General features: G+C 44.6%; 1 protein-coding gene across 1 annotated transcript; it reads right to left on the bottom strand.

The window, feature by feature from the left end:
* Window positions 1-1,751: 1,751 nt before the first annotated feature.
* Window positions 1,752-19,040, bottom strand: Iqcj (IQ motif containing J). Its single transcript, XM_050147511.1, has 4 exons — window positions 18,921-19,040; window positions 16,661-16,725; window positions 9,512-9,592; window positions 1,752-1,983 (listed from the first exon to the last, which is right to left on the bottom strand). The coding sequence occupies exons 1-4, from the start codon at window positions 19,038-19,040 to the stop codon at window positions 1,752-1,754; spliced, it is 498 nt and encodes a 165-aa protein (XP_050003468.1).
* Window positions 19,041-20,422: the final 1,382 nt, after the last annotated feature.

The following is a 20,422-nucleotide window of genomic DNA, read 5'->3' as shown; positions in this document are numbered from 1 at the left end:
TTTCTTTGTCCCTTGACCCACAGAGCTAAAAGATGACATTTGATCGACACCCCTTATGAAAAACTCAACTGATAGAAAACATCTAGACAAGGCAAAGCTCCTCTGTTAGAAAAAAGATCCAGGGAACTCATGGGCTATGCTGGTTTAAAGAACTTAACGCCATGAGCAGACACAAAAAAAGAGGAAGACCCACAGGTACGGACAAACCAGCGTTTACTTACAGAACACTTGAGGTGCAAAGGTTAAACACTGAATCGGTGAAAAACGTGGGGCTAAGATATGATCTAACCTTTCAACAACTCCAGAAGGCTAAAGAACACATACAAGCAGTGGGTTGCCAGACTCGATCTAATTGTCCTGAATCGGGAGCTTTAGTACAGTGAGTGAGTGGTTCTCAACCTTCCTGACGCTGCGACCCTTAATACAGTTCCTCATGTTGTGGTGATTCTACCCCAAATCATAAAAAATGTTTTTGTTGCTACGTCATTACTGTAATTTTGATACCGTCGTGAATTATAATGTAAATAATTTTGGAGAAGGGGGGATCCGCGACCCAAAGGGTTGAGAAGCACTGCTTTTGCTGGCAAATCTAAACCCCTAATTCACGGATAAAAATGGTTTCTGAAATAGAGTTTCCGTCCTTCATACAAAAATCTTTAAATCACTTAATTGCATTTTCTATTGGCATTCACAGCAAAGGCATCCAAAGGACTCAATTTTCACTTTCTCTTTTTCTCATAAATCAAGAGCACTGCCCAACTTGGAGACACAGCATTTCCCAACATGGTTCCCCTGCGCCCTCTAGTGGCCGAGATACCAGTGAGCGCGACAGGTTTCTCCAAAGATCCTGATCTGGGGCCAGATGGAAACAGATCTTCCCCTTCTACTTCAACAGCTGTAAAACCAGCTTATTCTTTCTTTTAAAAAACTCATACCCACACAAAACCATCAGATAACATGCCAAGCCATGCCATCTTCTGAAAACATTTCCAGGAAAGTAACCTTTGCCTGATCTCATTAAAATACTGGGGGGGAAAAAAACCCCACAGGACAGCAAAGTAGCCAAGGGGAAAAAAAGAAAAAGAAAATAACATTCGTTACATAATCACCTCTTCTCAACTTTTTATCATTTCATTGATTGCTTATAACTAGACGATCATAATGGCGAAACTCACTGATCTCCAGTTTGTCCGTGCCTCGTTTAGCGCTTTTAAAACACAGACTTAGAGCAGACGCATTCACTCCAAAACCTTATGCCGTAACCGAGAGATCATAACTGGTGGTCAGCAGCCAATTTCAGAGTCCAAGACCATGCTTCCCTTTCAATCAGCATCACTTAAAACTCTGGACTCCTCTCATCTCCTCCTGGAGAGCTGCGCTCCTTCACCGTCTGTCCTGCACCTACGCAGGTGCAGGCTTCCCGGAGCCAGGTTTGGAAGGGGCACGTGGTACCCATTTAGTCATGGGCATACTCAACCCCAATCAGCCCGTTTCAGTCTAGGATCGCCTTCATCATTTCATGCCAGCCGAGCATCGCACAGGCACATACCGGAGCCAACACACCATAAGAAAAGCAGGGAGGGTAGGCAGCGCCCACCTCAGTGACAGAGAAACGCGATCTCACAAAATCTGTGGACACGGTCAAGTTCATTCTGGGCCCATGAATCTTGTCTTAGTTCAAAGATGTCAAGAGCCTCACTGTGGGTTCCCTTGTGGCGCAGACACCACCGCCACCCCCATCACAAACCACCTCAAGATCTTTTCTTGGAATAAGAGCCGGCGCGGGGGGGGGGGGGGAATCCATATGCGGCGCAAGCCAGTCCAAGCAAGCTGGCAGGGACACTCACGGGTGTGCTGCTGTCGGAGAAGGTGTTCATGCTGACAGAGCTGCTCAGCTTGTCTGAAGAGACGGAGGGTGGGGACGGGCTTCTCTTCTCCAGGGGGTCTTGCCTCTGCAAGTACTCCCGCCATGCTCGCTGGATGCTGCGGAGAAACCCGGCAATATGTCACTGCCAGTCATCACCCACAGACTCAGAAGGGCACGGAGGCGGGGACTGGTTTTAGAGATGGAGAAACTCTAAGATAAATTGTGCTTCAAGAAAGAACGCTTGGGCTTTAGCTGCGTCTTTTTTGGCCATCAAGGCCGGATCTTAAAAACACTAACCACAGCAAAACCGACCAGACTGTCTTTCTCAGACTTGACTAGGCTAACTCAGCCTGAAAAAAAGTCAATTAAGTCAAAGGTCGGAGGGTGGGGGATAGGGAGGAGCATCCGTCAAAGTCAAAGTAGTTTGGGCACTAGATGATCTTGGATTTAGGGTACAACAACTATTTCAATTTCTCATCTTTGAGAAAAGCGAATAGTTGAGGATGCTACATTGATTTTTCTCACTGCATGACTTCAGAGGGTCCACCCGATGCCAAGGCTCTGGACGAAGACCACAGAGCACACTTCTGGGACTGTACTCGCCTAGACCTCAAGGTGGCATTCACAACACCGGGCAGTAAACCTGCACGGCCAGATGCCGTGGTCTGATGGCCCTGACATGGGGACAAGTCCCCAAGAATATCTTTTACTTGACACACTGTGGATTGACACAGGTAATAAAGACTCTCTGAGTGTCCTATGCTATTGAAGACACGAAAGTAACAGGTCCTTAGGTGGCTTTTTACTATTTCACTTTAGGGAGTTTATTATTTTTAACCTGGGGCTAATGTCAGAAAAAACAAACAAACAAACAAAAAGACTGTCCTGAAAAATAGGCACCTGTCCCACTTCTGAGCTAAAGTGAAGGAATTTTTCGTGGACCACCAGCTCCACACTCAGACAGTGAAATGTCCCAATTTGTGGGTCATCGGGGAAGGTGCTGGAACTTTTCCTGGGCATTTGGGCATGCACACCAGCTGCCAGGACTCGGTTTTCTAACATGATAAGGTAGTATCTGTCACTGCCTTTGCTAGACGCCTAGATGTACCAGGTCTTCTACTCTCTCCTATGTGAGCTGGGTCATTAAAGTTATTGACCTATGAACAAACTCGTACCTCTTCCTCAGGCAGAATTGAATACCATCAATTCTCAGTAGCTGGTGGATAGAAGGAACACAAAATGCCATCATATTATTGGACTGCATTGTTTTCCTAATTAATTGAGGTTTTATGAGTTATAATATTCAAGGAAAAGTCCAGAAGGAACCATGAAAGCAATGCCTTGGTCTCAGAGGCCTGACTTGAGCTGTGGAGCTTAAGAACAGGGGCTTATGCCTGGAGGTCAGATTACTCTTTTGAGATCCTTTTTCTGGGTTCCTTGTGGTTTGTGTAGAATTCTAAAGTAAAAGAGTTTTAATGGCTGTGGTGGTTTGAGTAAAAATGGCCCTGATAGGCTTATATATTTGAATTCCTGGTCATCAGGAACTGTCAGTGTTACTAGGTGTGGTGGCTTTGTTGGAGGAAGCATGTAACTGGGGTGGGCTTCGAGGTTTTAAATGCTCAAACTAGGCCCAGTCTTCTCTCTCTCTCTCTCTCTCTCTCTCTCTCTCTCTCTCTCTCTCTCCCTCTCCCTCTCCCTCTCCCTCTCCCTCTTCCTCTCTCTTCCCCCCTCTCTCTTTCCCCTTGCTGCCTGCTGATCCAGATGTAGAATCTCTCAGCACCATGTCTGCTTGCACACCTCCATGCTTCCCACCATGGTGACTGGTGTTGGGGTCCACTTGTTCATTCCCAGCTGCCCAGACCTAAAATAATCACTCAGAAACCATATTATTTGTAATAGTGTTTAGCCAATAGCTCAAGCATATTTCTGGCTTACTCTTGTATCTTAAATTAACCTATTTCTATTATTTTATATTTTACCACAAGGCTCATGGCCTACCAGCAAGGTTCCAGCTAGCAGCTCCTGTCTTTCTCCTCTGGCGGCTCTATGGCTTCTCTGACTCTCCCTACTCCTATATGTGTCATTCAGCCTGGCTTTACTCTGTTAAGCCATTAGCCGAATGCAGCTTCATATTAACCAATAAAAGCAACACATAGACAGAAGGACTTCCCACACCAGGTGACAATGGACTAAACCCCTGAACCTGTAGGCCAGCTCAAATGAAATGCTTTCTTTTATAAGAGTTGCTGTGGTCACAGTGTGTCTTCGCAGCCATAAAACCCTAACTAAGACAAGGGTCCGCCATAAACTGTTCAGCCCCCTAAAGCAAGCTCTGACTCTGCTACGAATGATAATTGCTCTCTGTTTTATTGCTCACTGCTTGAACAGAATGCACCCTTGCTGAGTTTTTCCTCAGCTTTAAGGTTTTAAGCAGAATTTTAAAGACCTACAAGTGGCTAGTCACCTCATAGCTTCTTTGGGGAAAGTCTTCATTAGAGAGCTAAAAACTTTTGGAAACCATCAGCGAGTCATGAGATCTGATGTTATGGAGGTCCTCCAGGGCTTAGCAAATACTCCAGGGGCACTTGGGATAAACACTGACCATTAAGGTCTCAAAAGACATTCCATGTAAAAAAGAAGTGAAAAGTTAAATAATACATTTATGATCCATATAATATCCAAGAGTTTATAAGACTCCAAAGAATCCTTCCCTAGCCTTTGTTTAAAAAAAAAAAAAACAAAAACAAAGAAGTAAACACCAAGAAAAAAAAAAAAAGAAGCAAACACCAAGAAAAAAAAAAAAAAAACCTGCCTTGACCATTCAAAGGTGTAATTTGAAGGGATGCTGCACTTTGGCATGTTGAACACCAGGGGGCGGTGTAACTCTTTAGCGACCCAAACAATGTTGGCTAAAGTGAGGGCTTTGCAAAGGTGAACTTGGTTAAGCATCCCCTTTCCTTAGTTTTGCGGAATCCAGAGGATGACATTTTAATTTTCTGTAAGTTGGAGGTTAACAAGGAAGGATTCATTTCTTCTAAGTGTATAGACAGCTTCTTTCATTGACAAATTCTGCAACAATGTCTAATGCCTTTTAAATTGTACAAAAATATATTTACTATTTTAAAATATGTTTTAGAACATCTCTATGCCCTCTTAATCCCTTCATACATTTTGTGTCATTTTTGAACACCTAAAGTATAGCCATTGTGGACATACACAGAAACGACTCTATGTAGATGAAAGCATATTACCCTATTATTCTTGATCTCAATAATTGTAGTTTTAAAGACTGCATTGCAGATTGGATGATGCCTTTTTTCAGAGGTTAAGAATAGCAAGCCATTTATGTCACATTAGCCTACTGTACTAAATTATGACATTATTATATTTTAATGGTGCAGTCACGATATCAGTAGTCTCTGGGCCCAAGAAAAGTGTTTTTAGCCAACACTACTCATACCTCTACCATGCCCTTCAAATAGTAAAGTGTTTAAATATCGAGCCTTGTTAGTACCTTCTTCAACTGCTGGGGGAGGGGATTAAAAAAGAACATAGAAGCTGCTCAGCCACTCATGCTAGCTCTACCATAATTCCAACTCGCAAATCTCTCTTATGGATGCAGCATACAGACTACCTTGACATTTTTATTTTTAAAAATAAACTATGCAATCAATATAATGCTTTTAAAAACTGGTTGAAATAAGGGCGTATATCTTGTTCAGTCCAACATCTTGAAGTATAAGCATCATTCGTAATAGAAGCTGAACATTTTTTGAGGTCATTTTTCTTTTGGCTCTCAGTTCTTCTGTCTCTTTCCTCAGGCTGTTTGCTGCTTGTGATATAAGTCTGTTTATTTATGTCTATCTTGCAGCAGGGGGATGACAGTGGGTACCACCCTTATTGCTACCGAATATGGTAGGAGAGAGAAGAAGAGAGGGCTTCCATAGGAGGACTGAGATGCTCAGAGAAGGTTTGGGGAGTTCTGGGATTTGAACTGGGTCCTAGAGGGTGGATTAGGTTGAAGGGGGAACAGAGATGGCAGAAAAGACACGGAAAAGAGGATAGCTATCAGGCAGAAGGCCCAGGGAAGGTGGTGAAGCTAGCAGGCTGTGAGGACGGTTCCCTCACAGACTATGATTAGACAGCCTGGGTCTTAACTCTGTAACACTCTTCATGAGAAAAATAGAGATCTTCTGAAATGAGAGCCAGGAGTCCAGCACAGAGGAGAGCTTCCCCAACATGGCATCAAACACTGAAAGCACAGTCTATCAGATTGGGTCTCTTTCCCAGCAAGTCCAATTTCCTCCACAAGACTAAATTCCCCCGAGCAACGACCTCCCACATATATGCATCACTGTCTAGGTAGTTCTGGGATAACGGTGAGGAGTGATGAACAAATGTGTTTTTTCTAACATCATGTCCTAGAAATAGCTCAGAGAAAAAGCTCTACTTTACAAGGAAGTGTGTTGAGCATGATAGATGGTCCTGACTGGCCTGACTTCTCATTAGCTGTGGCCTTAAGCAAAATGCTAAACAGTCTGGCCTACTTGGTCTTCCACAACAGGAACATGTATTAGTTCTCTTCATGTCTGAACACCTGTCCCTTGGAAAGCAAAGACAGCCATGCCCCCCACCTCTGTAAGGATGCCAAGGTTGTCACAAAAGATATGCTTAGAAGAACAAGAAAGACAGCCGATGAGCAGGTAAAAATCTGCTTTGTGAGGGCTCCTGGGGGGCCCTGTGGTCCCATTCTCCAAGATTCCAAGCCTTGGAGCCACTTTAAAGGAGACAGCTGCCTAGGAGCTCGAGTGCTCACCATTGGCAGGAAACCCAGGGGTTTAGCACAGGGGAGGTAGAAAAGTCTGCAGTAGAAAGGAGAACAGGGAAGGAGCAGGGAAGGGAGGGAGGTGGGCATAGAGGAGGTGAAGGTGTAGTCAATAGGACGTGCACTCTGTGTGTGTATCTCTCTCTCTCTCTCTCTCTCTCTCTCTCTCTCTCTCTCTCTCTCTCTCTCTGTGTGTGTGTGTGTGTGTGTGTGTAGGGAAGATATGGAACCTACCCTGGGAGTTACAAATTTAATAACCAAATTAGACAAAACTCACTGAGCTGGAGTAAATTCTCTGATAGGACTAAAATTCCATTATTGGGCAAGATTAAGCTCTCTCCCATCAGTCCCCACCAGTGACTGGAAATGGGTTCTGAGTTATTAGGAGTGATAAAGAGCATTAATTTATACTTCACTGAACTGAGACTCCTCTAGCAAACCAGCAAGCATAAACTCACAAGGCCTGAGCTCTCTCAGCGGGCTGACTCGCAAACCGAGAGATTTCGAGAGATTTGAATTTTTTTCTCTACTTATTCCTCCTCTTCGCACCCACTCCTCTGCCTTGATATATTAAAGATGATGAAAACTTAAAAATAAAACTTAAAAACATTTCTTAACTTATTTCTATCGTCCAATGACTCTTTCCCGTTTCCCCCCATACGGCAGCTTTTCTCTGTAGCACCATCTCATTTAAAACAACCTCATCTTAAAGAGATGCCTAACACCCTGGCAACCTGTGCTCACATTTCAGAATGTTCAATAGCCAGATTCCTTCTATCAGGAAGCGAGGCACAGAGCTTCCTAGCAGGACACCCGGCTGGTTCAGAAGCTGCCTCTGGGCTGATCCTGAAGAGTAGGCTGGATGCTCACATGGTGGCCATCTTCTTAAGGATGTGTAAGGCTGGCGCAGGCTCACAGTGGTGGGGATGTCCCTCTTCACTCCTCAGGATACCATAAATCTGTCATTCCATTCCTGGCTAAATGTCTTCATCCGGGAATGAATTGCTGTTCAAATTCACACCCCCACACACCCTTCTTCCTCGGGCTTCTCTGCAAACGATCTGTGGTTCTCAAGTTCAGACATGTTTAAACTCTGTGGGTGTTAAACTTTTGGGGTTTTAACAGGGAATGGAAGATTGCATGTACCAACCAGCATTGGTAATTCTTCTTTGTGCCTCTGAGTGAGACTCGGATTATCCTTCAGCACAGAAATTAGTCATGAAGGGGATACTCTGCGGCACAGTGAGATTCTGATTGCTTCCTTCTCTACTTAAGAATACCTTTAAAAGGTTGATAACTTGTCTTATTGTCAGGGGCCATGAGAGTTACAGCAGGCGGCACCTAGTGTTCTGATGTCACCCCACCAGAGGAATGCTTATCTGATGGAGGGTAATCCTGTCCTGGCAAGGCCTGCAGGACCATAAACTTTGGAAGCTGTCGGTCATTCTGCTAAAGCTGTTTGGTGTCTCCCCAAACTACCGTCATTGTGGTGTGCAATCTCCTGTGATGTGTGTATGTAGTCTTAAGATTGCATCTCCATCTTATGGGCACACATATCTGTGGGTGGTCAGAAAGATGATTTTTCCTTTATCTTTAATNATATGGATATGCTTCATAACTAGATCTATTTATCCCATGAGGACTGTAGACACTTAAAAGCCTGTTTTGGTCCTTTTGGCTCAGACTAACTGCACACGATTAGCTCACTTTCACCTCAGAGCAAGTTCAAACTAAACTAAAGGCTTTTCGTAAATAGATCATAAGTTTGGAACTTTGCAGCTATGCACAAGGTCAGAGTTGCAGATGTCCAACCAAGGTTAGAAGAAAAGCATGGCAATTCTGGGCTTGCCACTCTGTTAACAAAAGACCAATGTCTCAAAGCTGATCTCACTTCGGTAACCATGGACCCTTGTGTTGCCATGGCAATGGCTCAACTCCCTATCGCTTGCCCTGGGAATGTGCTTTTGACCAATGAGAGACAACTTTTATGTTTTCTTTATCTCTTCAAGGCTCGTGGAAAAAAGAAAGTTTTGGGACTGGAGAGAGAAGAAGAGAGGAGAAAAAGCGAGGAGAAATTAGAAGTAGGATAACAGAATTGGAATAGATGCAGATGAATAAAGAGACTGATTTGAAAAAGCACGCAAGACCTTGTTCACCCTCAGGTTAGCCAGAGGAAAAAGTCCCTTTCATTTCTTGCAGCTTCCAATTTAGACCTTGAAAGGGCATTGAAGCTGGCCCCCAAAAGTCCTCATTACCTTATAATAGGGTTCGCTTCACTTTGGGTCTTGCTAGTGTCATTTTATTGATGCTGCAGTGGGATTAGGACAGTTTCATTGTTATCGTCACTTAGAGCAGGAGGTGGCCTCACACTGGTCTTTATTGGGTGAACTAATAAAGGGTGCAGAAGCATCATCCACCATCGTAAGAGCGGGGAAGATGTGTTTCCCCCCAACACTGGTGGTGGGAATGGGATCAGGAAGTAAGAAGGGTGTTAGAGTGCCGTGGTTTCACACACATGGAAGGTGGGGCCTCAAGGACAAGATGAAAGAATGAAATATGATAGAAAGAGCTGTGTGAGACCTGAAGGAAAACCCCAAACTGAGTGAATATTCCATCAAATTCTTCCTACCATCGCCTGCAGGTGGTGGTGTGGGCTAGAAGCAGCTTGGTTTCTGCCTCAGCCCTGACTGGACCTGTAGCACGCCAATGAGAATTGGAGAAGAGTGTGGGTCTGTGCTGATGCTCTGGGTGTGGTCAGGGGTACAGATGCACACAAACCTGCAGAATGAATTGATTCGTGTAACTCTGCAAGGACTCACATTTTCACTTTTGACTCCAAGGGCTGGAGGCTGAGGGGGAACTTCTCAATGTTGTTCTCCACATCCATGGCCAGCTGGTGACTAGAAAGAGAAAGAGCTCGTCAGTAACTCGACCCCGGAAGTTGTTGTTCACAGTGAAAACACTCCAAACTTACGTGGTTTTTTTTTTTAAAAAAAAAGGTGATGTGGATTTATTAACAGAATCCTAAACACTGGTGACCTCACTCTAGAAAGAAAATACTGCCTTTCTCTGCTGCCTCTTCTATCCTGTGTTCTCAGCTACTCAACAAAATGTTCCCAGCTAATGCATAAAAAAAATGGCCTTTGTGGGATAAATAAAGAAGAAATGAAGATCTTTCCTAGAGAGGGTAGACCGAAGGAGAATAGTACACACTCTGAAATGACTGGGACGTTGTAGAAAACTCAGTTTAACCCATACTTTCTTCTTATTTCTATCCTTTATTTATCCTCAAGGACGCCACTGCCAAGGAACTTCTCCCTTCATTACAGAAACCCCTAAGCTGTTTCTGAGCTCACACCGAGGAAAGCATGAGCTGTAGTCCCATTGTCACAGCTTCTTGTGGATGTTGTGGCCCCTGACTGGCTGCTCACTGGCCAGGCTGGAGGCTGTCCTTGGCTAGGTTTTGCAGAGCAGATGCAAAGTTGAGAGTGAAATAATAGGAAACATATCGTGGAGGTAATTTAGCAGAAGTGGATGTCAAAGGGGAAGGCTAGAAAGACATGATATGGAGCAGGCAGGACATGCAAAGATTTCGCTGTCATAATGTAGCTGGGAAACCCAAAGCTCGGTGAAGTTTATTTCACACTGCTGAGAGAGAACTGTACTGACCCTGTCTTGCTACTCATCCCTTGCAAGACACTGGCTGGAAGAGCTGATACCAGGCTTGAGATACTTGCTCCAGCCGAATGCAGTTGAGAGGTTGAGTCTTTTATAGTTTTCTACAGCACTGTCCAGGACCCATGCCTGTTCTGCTGGCTAGTTGCCTGTCAACTGGGCACACAGTTAGAGTCATACGGGAAGAGAGAACCTCAACAGAAAAAGGACCTCTGTCAGATTGGCCTGTCAGCAAGTATGTGGGGGCACTTCCTTGATTATCAATTGATGTGAAAGGGTCCACCCCACTGTGGCCAGTGCCACCCCTGGGCAGGTGGGCATGGGAGGTAGCTGACCATGAGCTGGGAATTAGGTCAGGAAAAGCATTCCTCTAGGCAAAGGGTCTCTACTACAGCCCTTGCCTCCTGGTTTTTGCCTTGAGCTGATTTCTCACAAAGACAGCTGGTTACCCAGGAGTTGTAAAGAACCTTTACCTCCCCAAGCTGTTTCCGGTCAGTACTTTATCACGGCAACAGAGAATCAAACTAGGGCATCCTTTGTAAAGTACAAGCAAGGAGGGGGTGTGGAGCCCCAAAGATGTGAGCCCGTTTCCGCGGTGACCAAAGGTCAGAGTTGGAACTCACCTCTAGTTCCTTCAAGGTGACTGTGCTTCTACTTCAAAAATCCCACTTAGGTGTAGACCAGAGAGTTGGCCTCTCTCAAGGTTATTGCCAACAGGTGTGGCTAATAGCCAGCCCTTGTGCTCCAGGAATAGAGAAGGAAACCTGTTTCTACCTCAAACAAAAGTCTAAGGAATCAACTAAGTTCCTGCTCCCTTAAGGAGATAACTTTGGATTCCACTCAGGGATTGATTTGCCCACAGAAGGTGTTGTTCTAGGGTGTGAGCAAGACTTGTTCTGTTCTATCAGCAGAATGTTTAACTATAGCTGTAGCCCACAACCTTCAACTGGTCTGTTCATTTCCGTAGATCATTTTGAAGCAAGTTTTTTTTCTTACTCCTACCTTTTGGGGTCAGGGGTATTTTAAGCAGTTGGAAATTAAATGCGGCTGAATTTTCGCTACTCACTGGAACTCCCTCTTGATACTCGTGTCTTCATATTCTTTACTATACTTCTAAATCCACACGCCTCTACCCTGGTGAGAGGTGTTTTTGTCGAGGCTGGTCCCCAACAGGTGTGTGTGTGTGTGTGTGTGTGTGTGTGTCTGACAAAATTAATGCTGTACTTTGATATTTTTGTGTGTCTAGGTTCCTTCAAAGGTCAGTGGTGTCCTGCCAAGTTGTGAAATGCCACCAGTATACGGGGACCTCCAGTAAGAAAGCCAGGGCTGCCGGGGAGCAAAGATTTAGAGCAGGGAGTTTGGAGGGGAACTTCGAGACTGGTGCAGGGGATCCATCAGGGAAACGCAGATAAACTAGCTAAAAGGCCACTCAAATGAATGAGAACCCTGACAGAGACCGCAGGAAAGAACGGTGACACAGAAGGAGGAACATGTCCTAGCGCTAACCCTTTAGCATCACATGGGTATGTCTTCTTTCAGCCATCTAGTGAGGAAACCTGAAGAGACAGGCGAATTCTGTACAGCCACTAGGTGGTGCCACAAGCCCAAAAGAGCTCCGCTGCAGCACTGCCTGATGGTTGAGGGGTAGACAAACCTTCTTTTACTCTGCAGCACCGTTTGCAGCATTTGCTGTTAATTCTTTATTATCCAGCCATGTGTGCCCCAGGAATGATTCAAAGCATGGGGTCAAAACGGTGAAAACACTATCCATAGTCCCTGTTCTTTCAGCCTGGGAGGTGTGTGTTATAAATGTGTGCAATGTGTACGATTATGTGTAAGTGTATCAATGTTATTAAAGAAGAGGCATAAATGGACCTCATCCAGGGAAGAGGATCATACAATGATGCACTTCACAATCACGTGACCTGATAGGGGTAGCAGCCTTATAACCAGGGCCTTTTAAAGTCTGATTCTATTAAGCATCCCATTAATTACAAATTAGCAAATTTGCAAAGAGTACCTGCAAAATAGGGAATATAGCCTGCGATTGCCAAAGACAATAACAGTGAATTTTTGCTTAATAAAGAAAATACTTATATGGCCTAATTTTGGCATATAAATTACACATCACCAACAAGCTATAAGTGACAAACATCTATTGGCTTAAGCTAGCTAGTACTAGAGCATCTTATCAATGGTTAATCAAGTCATTATATATCAGTACAATTGTGGAACAAGTAATCACAAGTCTTCCACCAGAGAAAGAGCCTGGTTCAATAATCACAAAAAAGCAAGGCACTCAGACTAAGGTCTTACATAAGTTAATAAGTAATTATCATTAACAATCAACTCCCAAGAAGCCTCCTAATTAATAGCGTACCAATTAATCGCCTCTATTTTTGGACACGAGCCAAGCTCTATTGTGTCTGTGTGTATGTGTGCACGTGTGCACAGGCGTGCACGTGGAGGTAAATGCTCTCAACCGGCCTTCCACGGTATGGAGCTGTAGCCTCCCTGTCCTTCATCCTGTCTACAACAAAACCCTGTTGAGCACTTGGAATAAACGTGATATTCCAAGGGGAATAACCAATCAACGGTTAGGGCACCATGATCACTTAACTGACGGTCATTTTGAATAGCAGAGGTGATTTACATCGACACCTAAGTCAGCTACAGCTGTAACGAAATGCCTGGACTGCTGTCTTGAAGCACCCGAGGTTTTTCAATCAACTCTGACAGTTATCAAGGACACAGTGCGGCCTGGAAGCAGACCAGGAAAAATTTCCAGCAATCTATGCAAATGTAGCAAGAAATCCATGTAAATGTTGTGGTCTGGTGCCCATTGCATTTTTTCCCTCTGTAATTGATAAGCAGGAAAGAGACGGTTTCTTTCGAAACTTTTCCCTGTGTGGTAGGATTTGTGCTTGTCTGTGTTCTTTGAGGGGAACCGATTCCCATCCCTAGAATCTTCCTTCCTCACAGGAGAACAGAACAAATCTGCAAGACAGCCAGGCCATTCTCAGCAGCTTTTAGCTTTCCTGGGTCTCTGGCTGGCACAAGAGAAAGAGTAAGATGGTATTGACTGGGGTGGGGGAGGGGCGGGGGAAGGGTGAGGGAACAACTTCCCCCCCCCCCCCCCCCCCCCCCCCCCCCCCCCCCCCCCCCNACACGTACTTCACCAGTTCACTTGTCCTCCCGAGAGCAGAGAGCTGGGGAATTTTCATGTTGTTTGTACTGAGAGATTTAATAGGGAGCTGTGGTCAATTAGCAAGGAAAAAAAAAAACAACTTTTGGAGTTCATTTCCTACATTTAAATCAATAATGAAAGCCAGATGTAGCCAGGTTGGATAAATGAACGAGCTGACCATCACAGAGGCAGTGCGTCCTCAGAGAGCGCGGCTGCTCTGGTTGTTTACCCCAGCTCCTCCTCAAGAACCACTTGAAGAGGCCAAATGCTGTCTCCAGGACTGCAGATTCAGTTTGTCTGGGGTGGGGCTTGAGTCAGAACATTTTTGTTAAGCTGACTCTAAATACCTAGATGAAGAAGCCTGGTTAGAGCTCACGTCATTGCAACATGAGACTCCATAGAACAACAACCTTTCCAGAACGAGCCCAAATCGTCATTATTATTGCTTACATATACCTAGTGAATGTGCTCATAAGCAAGGATTAACTAGTTTTAAAATTAGGTTTATTTTCAACTAGTAGGTAATGCGTGGACATGTTAAGGTTGGCAGGCGGCTCAACGGTTACAAATACTTGCCCTGTTATCGTGAGGCCTAGGATCTGACACTACCATTTCTGAGACACAGAGCCTGGTACAGCCCTGTGACTTCGGCTCCCACAGGCAGGATAGAGACAGAATGACCTTTGGGGTCCTCAGAATTTCAGCCTAGTCAAGAAAACACTGGCAAAAGGTCCGTGGAGAGACCCTACTCAAAGGAATAGACAGAGAGATTGGAGGAGGCCCAGTGCCTTCTTCTAGACTCCGTGTTCCCACAAAGGAGCGAGCACGCACACATATGTGTGCGTAAACTCACATACATGGAGACTCACACAAACAAGTAAGTTTCTAAATCATAGGCATTATTGTGATGTTTTCCAAATAGGCATATATTATATGGTATTTAAATTATCATTTCTTTATGATAAAATTTTTACTATAAATTCTTCTGGCATTCTTTTGAAATATACCAAAGTGCATCATTAGCACACACTTCCCCATCCCTCTGGGCTGCCTCCCCCTGTCCCCCCGCCTGTGGAAACTCCATTCCATTCTCCACTCCCATGAGTTGAAACTTTTTAGATTCTACCCTTGAGTGGTGTAAAGGGTTCTTCCAGCGCCTGGCTTGCTTATTTAATAGAGTCTCTCCAAGCTTATCCATATTATAACAAATGACAGAATTTTATTTTATTGATGCATAATATTCCATTCTGTCTATGAGCACATCGTCTTTATCTCCTCACTGCCCCTGAGGCTGCCTCCATGTCTTGGTGGTGTTAAGCCATGCTGCAGAAGGCGTGGGAGTCTCTTGGTAGACTCTACTCATTCCTTTGGATGTTGTATATTTAGTAATGGAATTTCTAGATCATGAAGTAGTTCTACTTTGTAAGTTTTGAGGGACTTTCACAGCATTTTCCATAATGGATAAGTTCCTTTATTCTTATTTACTCATCTTATGAGGCCAGGCATAACAATAATGCCCTAAATCAAATGAGCAAGCAACTCAAAAACTTCATCTAACCAATAGCGAGAAAACTTTCCTTCAGTGATGACATGGCAAGGCCATAGGCCACAGAAACGGAAAAATCTGAGAGTCCCTGCCCAAACATCCAGCCAGATGGAAAGGGCAGGGAGCTGGCACTGAGGCTCCCATTGTCTCATTTGATGACTTCAGGAAAATTTCCCAGGCAGCAATGATATCTTCTCTTTAAAGATGCTTGACCCTGGGGCTCTGATGGTTAAATGGTGCATCCAGAGTCACAGGGGTAGGAAAAGGCTGGAAGAGAAACCACACCTGAGGTGCTGCACCTACGGGAGTCTTTTCTACACCTGAGTGTTTTCATTCCTCTCTTCTAGGACACCCTTTGTGCCTGTCACTCAATTTTGAATGAAAACGTCTGCTCTGGTGTGGCTCGAGATAGTGCTTCAAAATCACTGTCCTTCTTGTTACTAACATGGCTGTTTCCATAAACCCTGTTCCATAATCGTTGTTCCGCTTTCTAGAACAGAAGAGCAACTTAGCTGCTCCTTAAGGACCATCCCTGTAAGCGTTTAACAACAGCCATTGTGTTCCTGCTGAGAGTCTCCTTCTTTTCCCCAAGCCCCTCGTCCTTACTTCTTCGTAGTCGTTTGTGTGAATTGAGAGCTCTCGTGGTTGCAATTTACCTACTTTTGTATTCTCAAGGGTACGAACATTCTTCTTTAGTGTCCAGAACCCCACAGGGCACGCATCCATGTAGGTAGTACGTGAGGACTCAGTTGAGAATTCAGCTGATGGTTGACGTAAAGAGGCCTCCAGAGCCAGGTTTCATCCTCATCTGTACGAACTAACCAGCTGAGTATACTGGGACTATAACTGACCCTTCTCTGAGTCTCCTCGTTTATTGGTGAAAAGGTCATAATCCTGTGTATGTCAAAGGCCAGAGTCCGAGTCTGTTGAGCAAACCTCTGCTAAGCTTTAGTAGTTCAGACTGCATTTTAAGTCCTCAGTAATGGATGGCTATCTTCTCTGCCTTTGTCTTGATGAACCGTCTTTGTTCATCACTTGGATACGTTAATGTTTCAGAATCCTTACAAAACTACAAGCCATGTTAAAGTTTGATAAACCCTTGAAATCTTTGGCCTCAAGTTGAAATCAGGATAGAATTCTCATACACTCTAAATAGTATTTGATTTCAGAATGTAACTGTAAGATACTTTTATCTTTCTGTTTTTAGTTTTATTTCACGTTGAAGTGCTATTTTGAATGTACACTCTATTAGCCTAGCTTGGCCTCGCCTTGTGTCCAAAATTATGCTTGCCTTTTGTGGCTAAAACCAAACAGAAAATGGGACAAGCTTCAGACTCTCGGACCTGTACAGCGGGCGTCTATGCACTTCATTGTGCAGCTAAACAGCGGGACCAGCCCTAAGCTATCTAACTGTCTCTTAAACACAGCATCCTTTTTAGCCAAAAGACACCATATGCAACTGTCAAAATTGCTTGTTCATTTTTGCCTGGTCAGGATTTATTTTTCGTGTCATCTCTTCAAGCTTGCAAATAGTTTAACTTCCCTTGAACTCTTACTTACTTCTCAAGCAAGTATTTTCCATCGTCCACTTGTGCTAAAGGATTCTGTAGCCTTTTTAGTTCTTCCTGTAAAAAAGAAAAAGAAATCAATAATTGCTAACTTGGAATTTTGGCAATGTTATCTGAGGGTGGCTGTTAGCAGCACTGAGACAAGCCACTGTTGAGTCTGGAGGAGGAAGCAGCAATTGTTAGGTCCTTAAACACTCATTACGGTGTAAGCCCTGCTTCAACTCGAATACAGTGCTATGGTGTAAATAGACTGATTGTTTTCATCCCTAAGGAGAATGCTTCCTGCTATTTTTCCAGGGTGGGTATGTTTTTATGAATCTACATACAGACACTCGTCCTAAATTAATGAGTCCACAGTAGTTTGCTGTTTGCTGAATTCGGCTCTCTCATGGATGTGTGCTGTGTTTGGCCATATGACAAACCTCTCTTTTCTCTGGGTAACCTTTTCTATGTAGTCCGCATGAGCACTTGTACACACACACCCCTCTACATTTTTAATATCTGCAGTCACTGGGATCTCATTAACTACAGGTATACTACAGAAGTTGACACGAGTTCTTGATGGCACTGCCAGCAAGACTTCAGTCTTAAAGTCATGGAAGAGGAAATATAAAGCAGGCCTATAGTTTTCGGTTCCTGAGAAGACCATTCTCTGAGGCAGCCATGCTATGCAACCTGATTCCTGAAAGTGCTGAAGTGACCAGTCCCCAAAGCAAGTCACAATCGGAACTGAAATGATCCCCCGCTGTTGGAGGGGTATTGGTCTAGGATTTTGAAGGACCCCAGCATCCCAGGTGCCCAAGCCTCTTATGCAAAGTGGCGTGATGTTTGCCTGTCTTTGTATATACCCTACGTGTCTCTTGGCGCACACTTGAAATCATACCTGCACTGCAGGTTCTGCAATTCCAGAACTTGACCCTCCCCCACCTCTCTCCAGGCCCTCTAGCCTTTCCACTGGGCAGTTTGCAACTTCAGTCCTCAGTAGCAGAAGCCTCTTCCTTGAATTCCTTTGAACACTCCCTAGATTATCTTGTTTTAGCTGAACCATGCCTTGAGGTTCTGGGAACAGCTAAGTTCCTCTGAGAGCAAAATCAACAGACTGTTTAGAAAAGAGTTTCAGCATTTAGGGGATTTTACCAATGACAAACTTGGCTGAGTGTCAGGATGCCTTTTCCCGAAGCCCTCTGAAGAGGGAACCATTTCTTCTATGTGAGCTACATGCTACGTGGTCCTGATTGTGTCTTCTCGATTCCCTCAACTCCTCCATAACCTCAGTTCCTCCGCAACATGCCAGCTACGCACTCTGGGTTTTGTTTGCCCTGTCTGTCATCCTTACTGCTATTGACCCAACTTCTTACGGGATTTCATCCAGTTTAGATAGAAAAATAGGTAGATGATTGACAGGTAGGTAGGTGAGAAAACTATATAGAACATCCTTCTCAAATTTGTATTTAGCATTTTGCTTTTACAGTAAAATTCCTCCTTCAGTTTTAGAAACTTATTTTTTACACCTGTCTTCTTTTCTCCAATCCTTCCCTCTTACTCTGTTGTCCCATGATGCCATAATCAGTAATGCAAGTTGTATAAATGGTAGTTCTGAGACCTGCTTTTACAGAGAATGAATATGAGGTGGTGGCAGTGGAACGGGGGATGGGTTAGTCCTTAATTATCTTCAAAAGCCAGAGGTGAATTTGTAGGTGTTGCTCGTCTATTGACCCTCCACATTATGGTTAAGAAAGAGCGCCAGCGCTTGGCAGACCTCGTCCTTTCTTGTCCGTGGTGTGCTGTGGTGTGCACCGTTAGTCTCCTATCCTAGGGCACTCAGAGAGGAGAGCAGGAAGGAAAGGGTTTTCCACTCTGTGTCACTCACTTCCCTCCATCTTTTCAGTTCTGGGAGTCTTCTGGGTGGGACAGGCTGTGACAGGGTGCTTCCTTCAATCTGACTCTCAGTGTTCTAGGAAATTATATTAAACATATGGTCAATGACTAACCCAGGCTTCCTGAGCAGCTGCTCTGCTGACTATTTGGAGATTGATTTCGTCATCTGGTTATTTAAGCTAACTATACAAAGCACCCCATTTCAGTTGACCTGGAAGTTGCAAAGCCTATCCTCAATTTTCTCAGAAATGAATTGGGAAGTTGGCTTGCTCAACAATCCCATGGGGAGTTTTGTCTTTGAGGAAGTTCTGTGTTGTCACTAAAGACATCGACAGAGAGACTCTGCCATCATGACTTTCTCCCATTAGTCTTACCTGTGTCTGGTTTTGTATTTGACAATGTTTTTTGTTGTCATTGTTATTTTTCTTTTCAGAAACCATCGGTAGCTCCTTGATGCTGTTGGATGGATTCCGTCCCATGGCTGAGGTCTTCATACGGTAGAAGCCAGCCTGCCTCTCTCTGTTTTACCTCCTCTCTTCCTGTACCCCTGTAAGCCTGCTCAGGGGAAAGGCCACACGGTTTCAGAAGCCACATGTTCTCCTCCATGACATTCAATGACTGAGTCTTCTCACCTTTCTAATAGTTCAATCCCATCTTCCTTCAGGAAGACTCTAACCCCATGCCTCTCTGCGGAGATCTTCCCAATCCTCTAGAAGGGTTCTTGTCTCCAGCCGCAGTTCCTCGGCAACATGCCGCCATTCCAGTTTTCATTTTACTCTTTGCCTGCCTCCCCCACGATATTCCTGGGGGTCAGGGCTGCTGTCTCAGTCACCTGGCATACCTACCCCCAGAAGGAAGCATTTGTGGCTTAATAAACACATGTGGAGTGAATGAATCGAATCTCTTGTGGCAATGGTGCAGACACTTTACGGCCCGAGGCTCGCAGCCTCCTCTCTCACGCGGTCCCTTTACCGCTCTCCACTCTCCTCTGTGGCCTGGGGAACTTATGACTTGGGTTTCTATCAGCTATGTCCCTGTGTTCACAGCTCTTGGGAGGCGGTCACCAAGACAAATGAGAGGAGCCGAAGGAAGAAGTCAGCAGATTTATGCTCTTGCCGGAACACAGCTTGACAGGAGGTGAAGGCCGCAGCTCCCAGTGGCCTCTCTCTCATGCCATTTCCAGGCCTAGTCTCACTACTTCTCCCTCTCCTTCCTCCTCCGGCATCTTCCCTTCCCTCCAGCCCTTCCCTTACTTTCTCTCCCTTCCTTTTCTTCCTCTCCCTCATTTTCCCTTTCCCTTCTTTCACGCAACCCCTGGATGGCTCCAGATTCTTCCCCAAGCCTGGAGTATTAACCTAGACCCTGCCCTCACTACCTTGTACTTTTGAAATCACCCTTTTAAATCAGTTATCTGCTTTAGTCCCAGGCCCCAGCTAAAACGCCAAGAATCCCATGTTGCTTTTGTTTGTCCTACCTGGCCATCCCAACAAGCACAAGGAACAAAATTAATCAGTCATATTAAATAACAAAGTAGTACATCCACACAAAGATGGTCCCTTGTAGGAGAAGCTGTCCCAACCCAAAGCTCCAAACTCACTTCACAGTTCAGGTTCACCCCGCCCCCCCCAAAAAAAATAATCGGGCAATTCCTACCCTACTCTATTTGGCTACAAAAAATGGTAAATTCAATGCCTCTGCAAAATACAGGTTGAATTACTCAGTGCAACCCACATACACAGCCCTGCAAATTCTTCCAAATGAAGTCTGTTATGAGTGGTGAGGGAGCGTAAGCTATACCGTTATGGTAAGTAATTGGCCAGCTACTTGTCATGTTACCCACTGCCAAGAGAGTTTTTGTGAAGTAACTTGCAAGTGA

The sequence above is a fragment of the Alexandromys fortis genome, unplaced genomic scaffold (genome assembly GCF_014885135.2).
Source record: "Alexandromys fortis isolate MF-2015 unplaced genomic scaffold, M_Fortis_MF-2015_v1.1 scaffold_53, whole genome shotgun sequence".
Taxonomy (NCBI): Eukaryota; Metazoa; Chordata; class Mammalia; order Rodentia; family Cricetidae; genus Alexandromys; species Alexandromys fortis.
This window is presented reverse-complemented; position numbering and strand designations above follow the sequence as displayed.

Excerpts from the sequence above, each read along its gene's own strand:
- Iqcj (XM_050147511.1), bottom strand. The coding sequence starts at position 19,040 with ATGAAGACCTCAGCCATGGGACGGAATCCATCCAACAGCATCAAGGAG. Across the intron at positions 16,726-18,920 it reads AAATACAAAACCAGACACAG|GAAGAACTAAAAAGGCTACA; the intron begins GTAAGACTAATG and ends TCTTTTTTACAG. Across the intron at positions 1,984-9,511 it reads TTGGAGTCAAAAGTGAAAAT|CATCCAGCGAGCATGGCGGG; the intron begins GTGAGTCCTTGC and ends GTTTCTCCGCAG.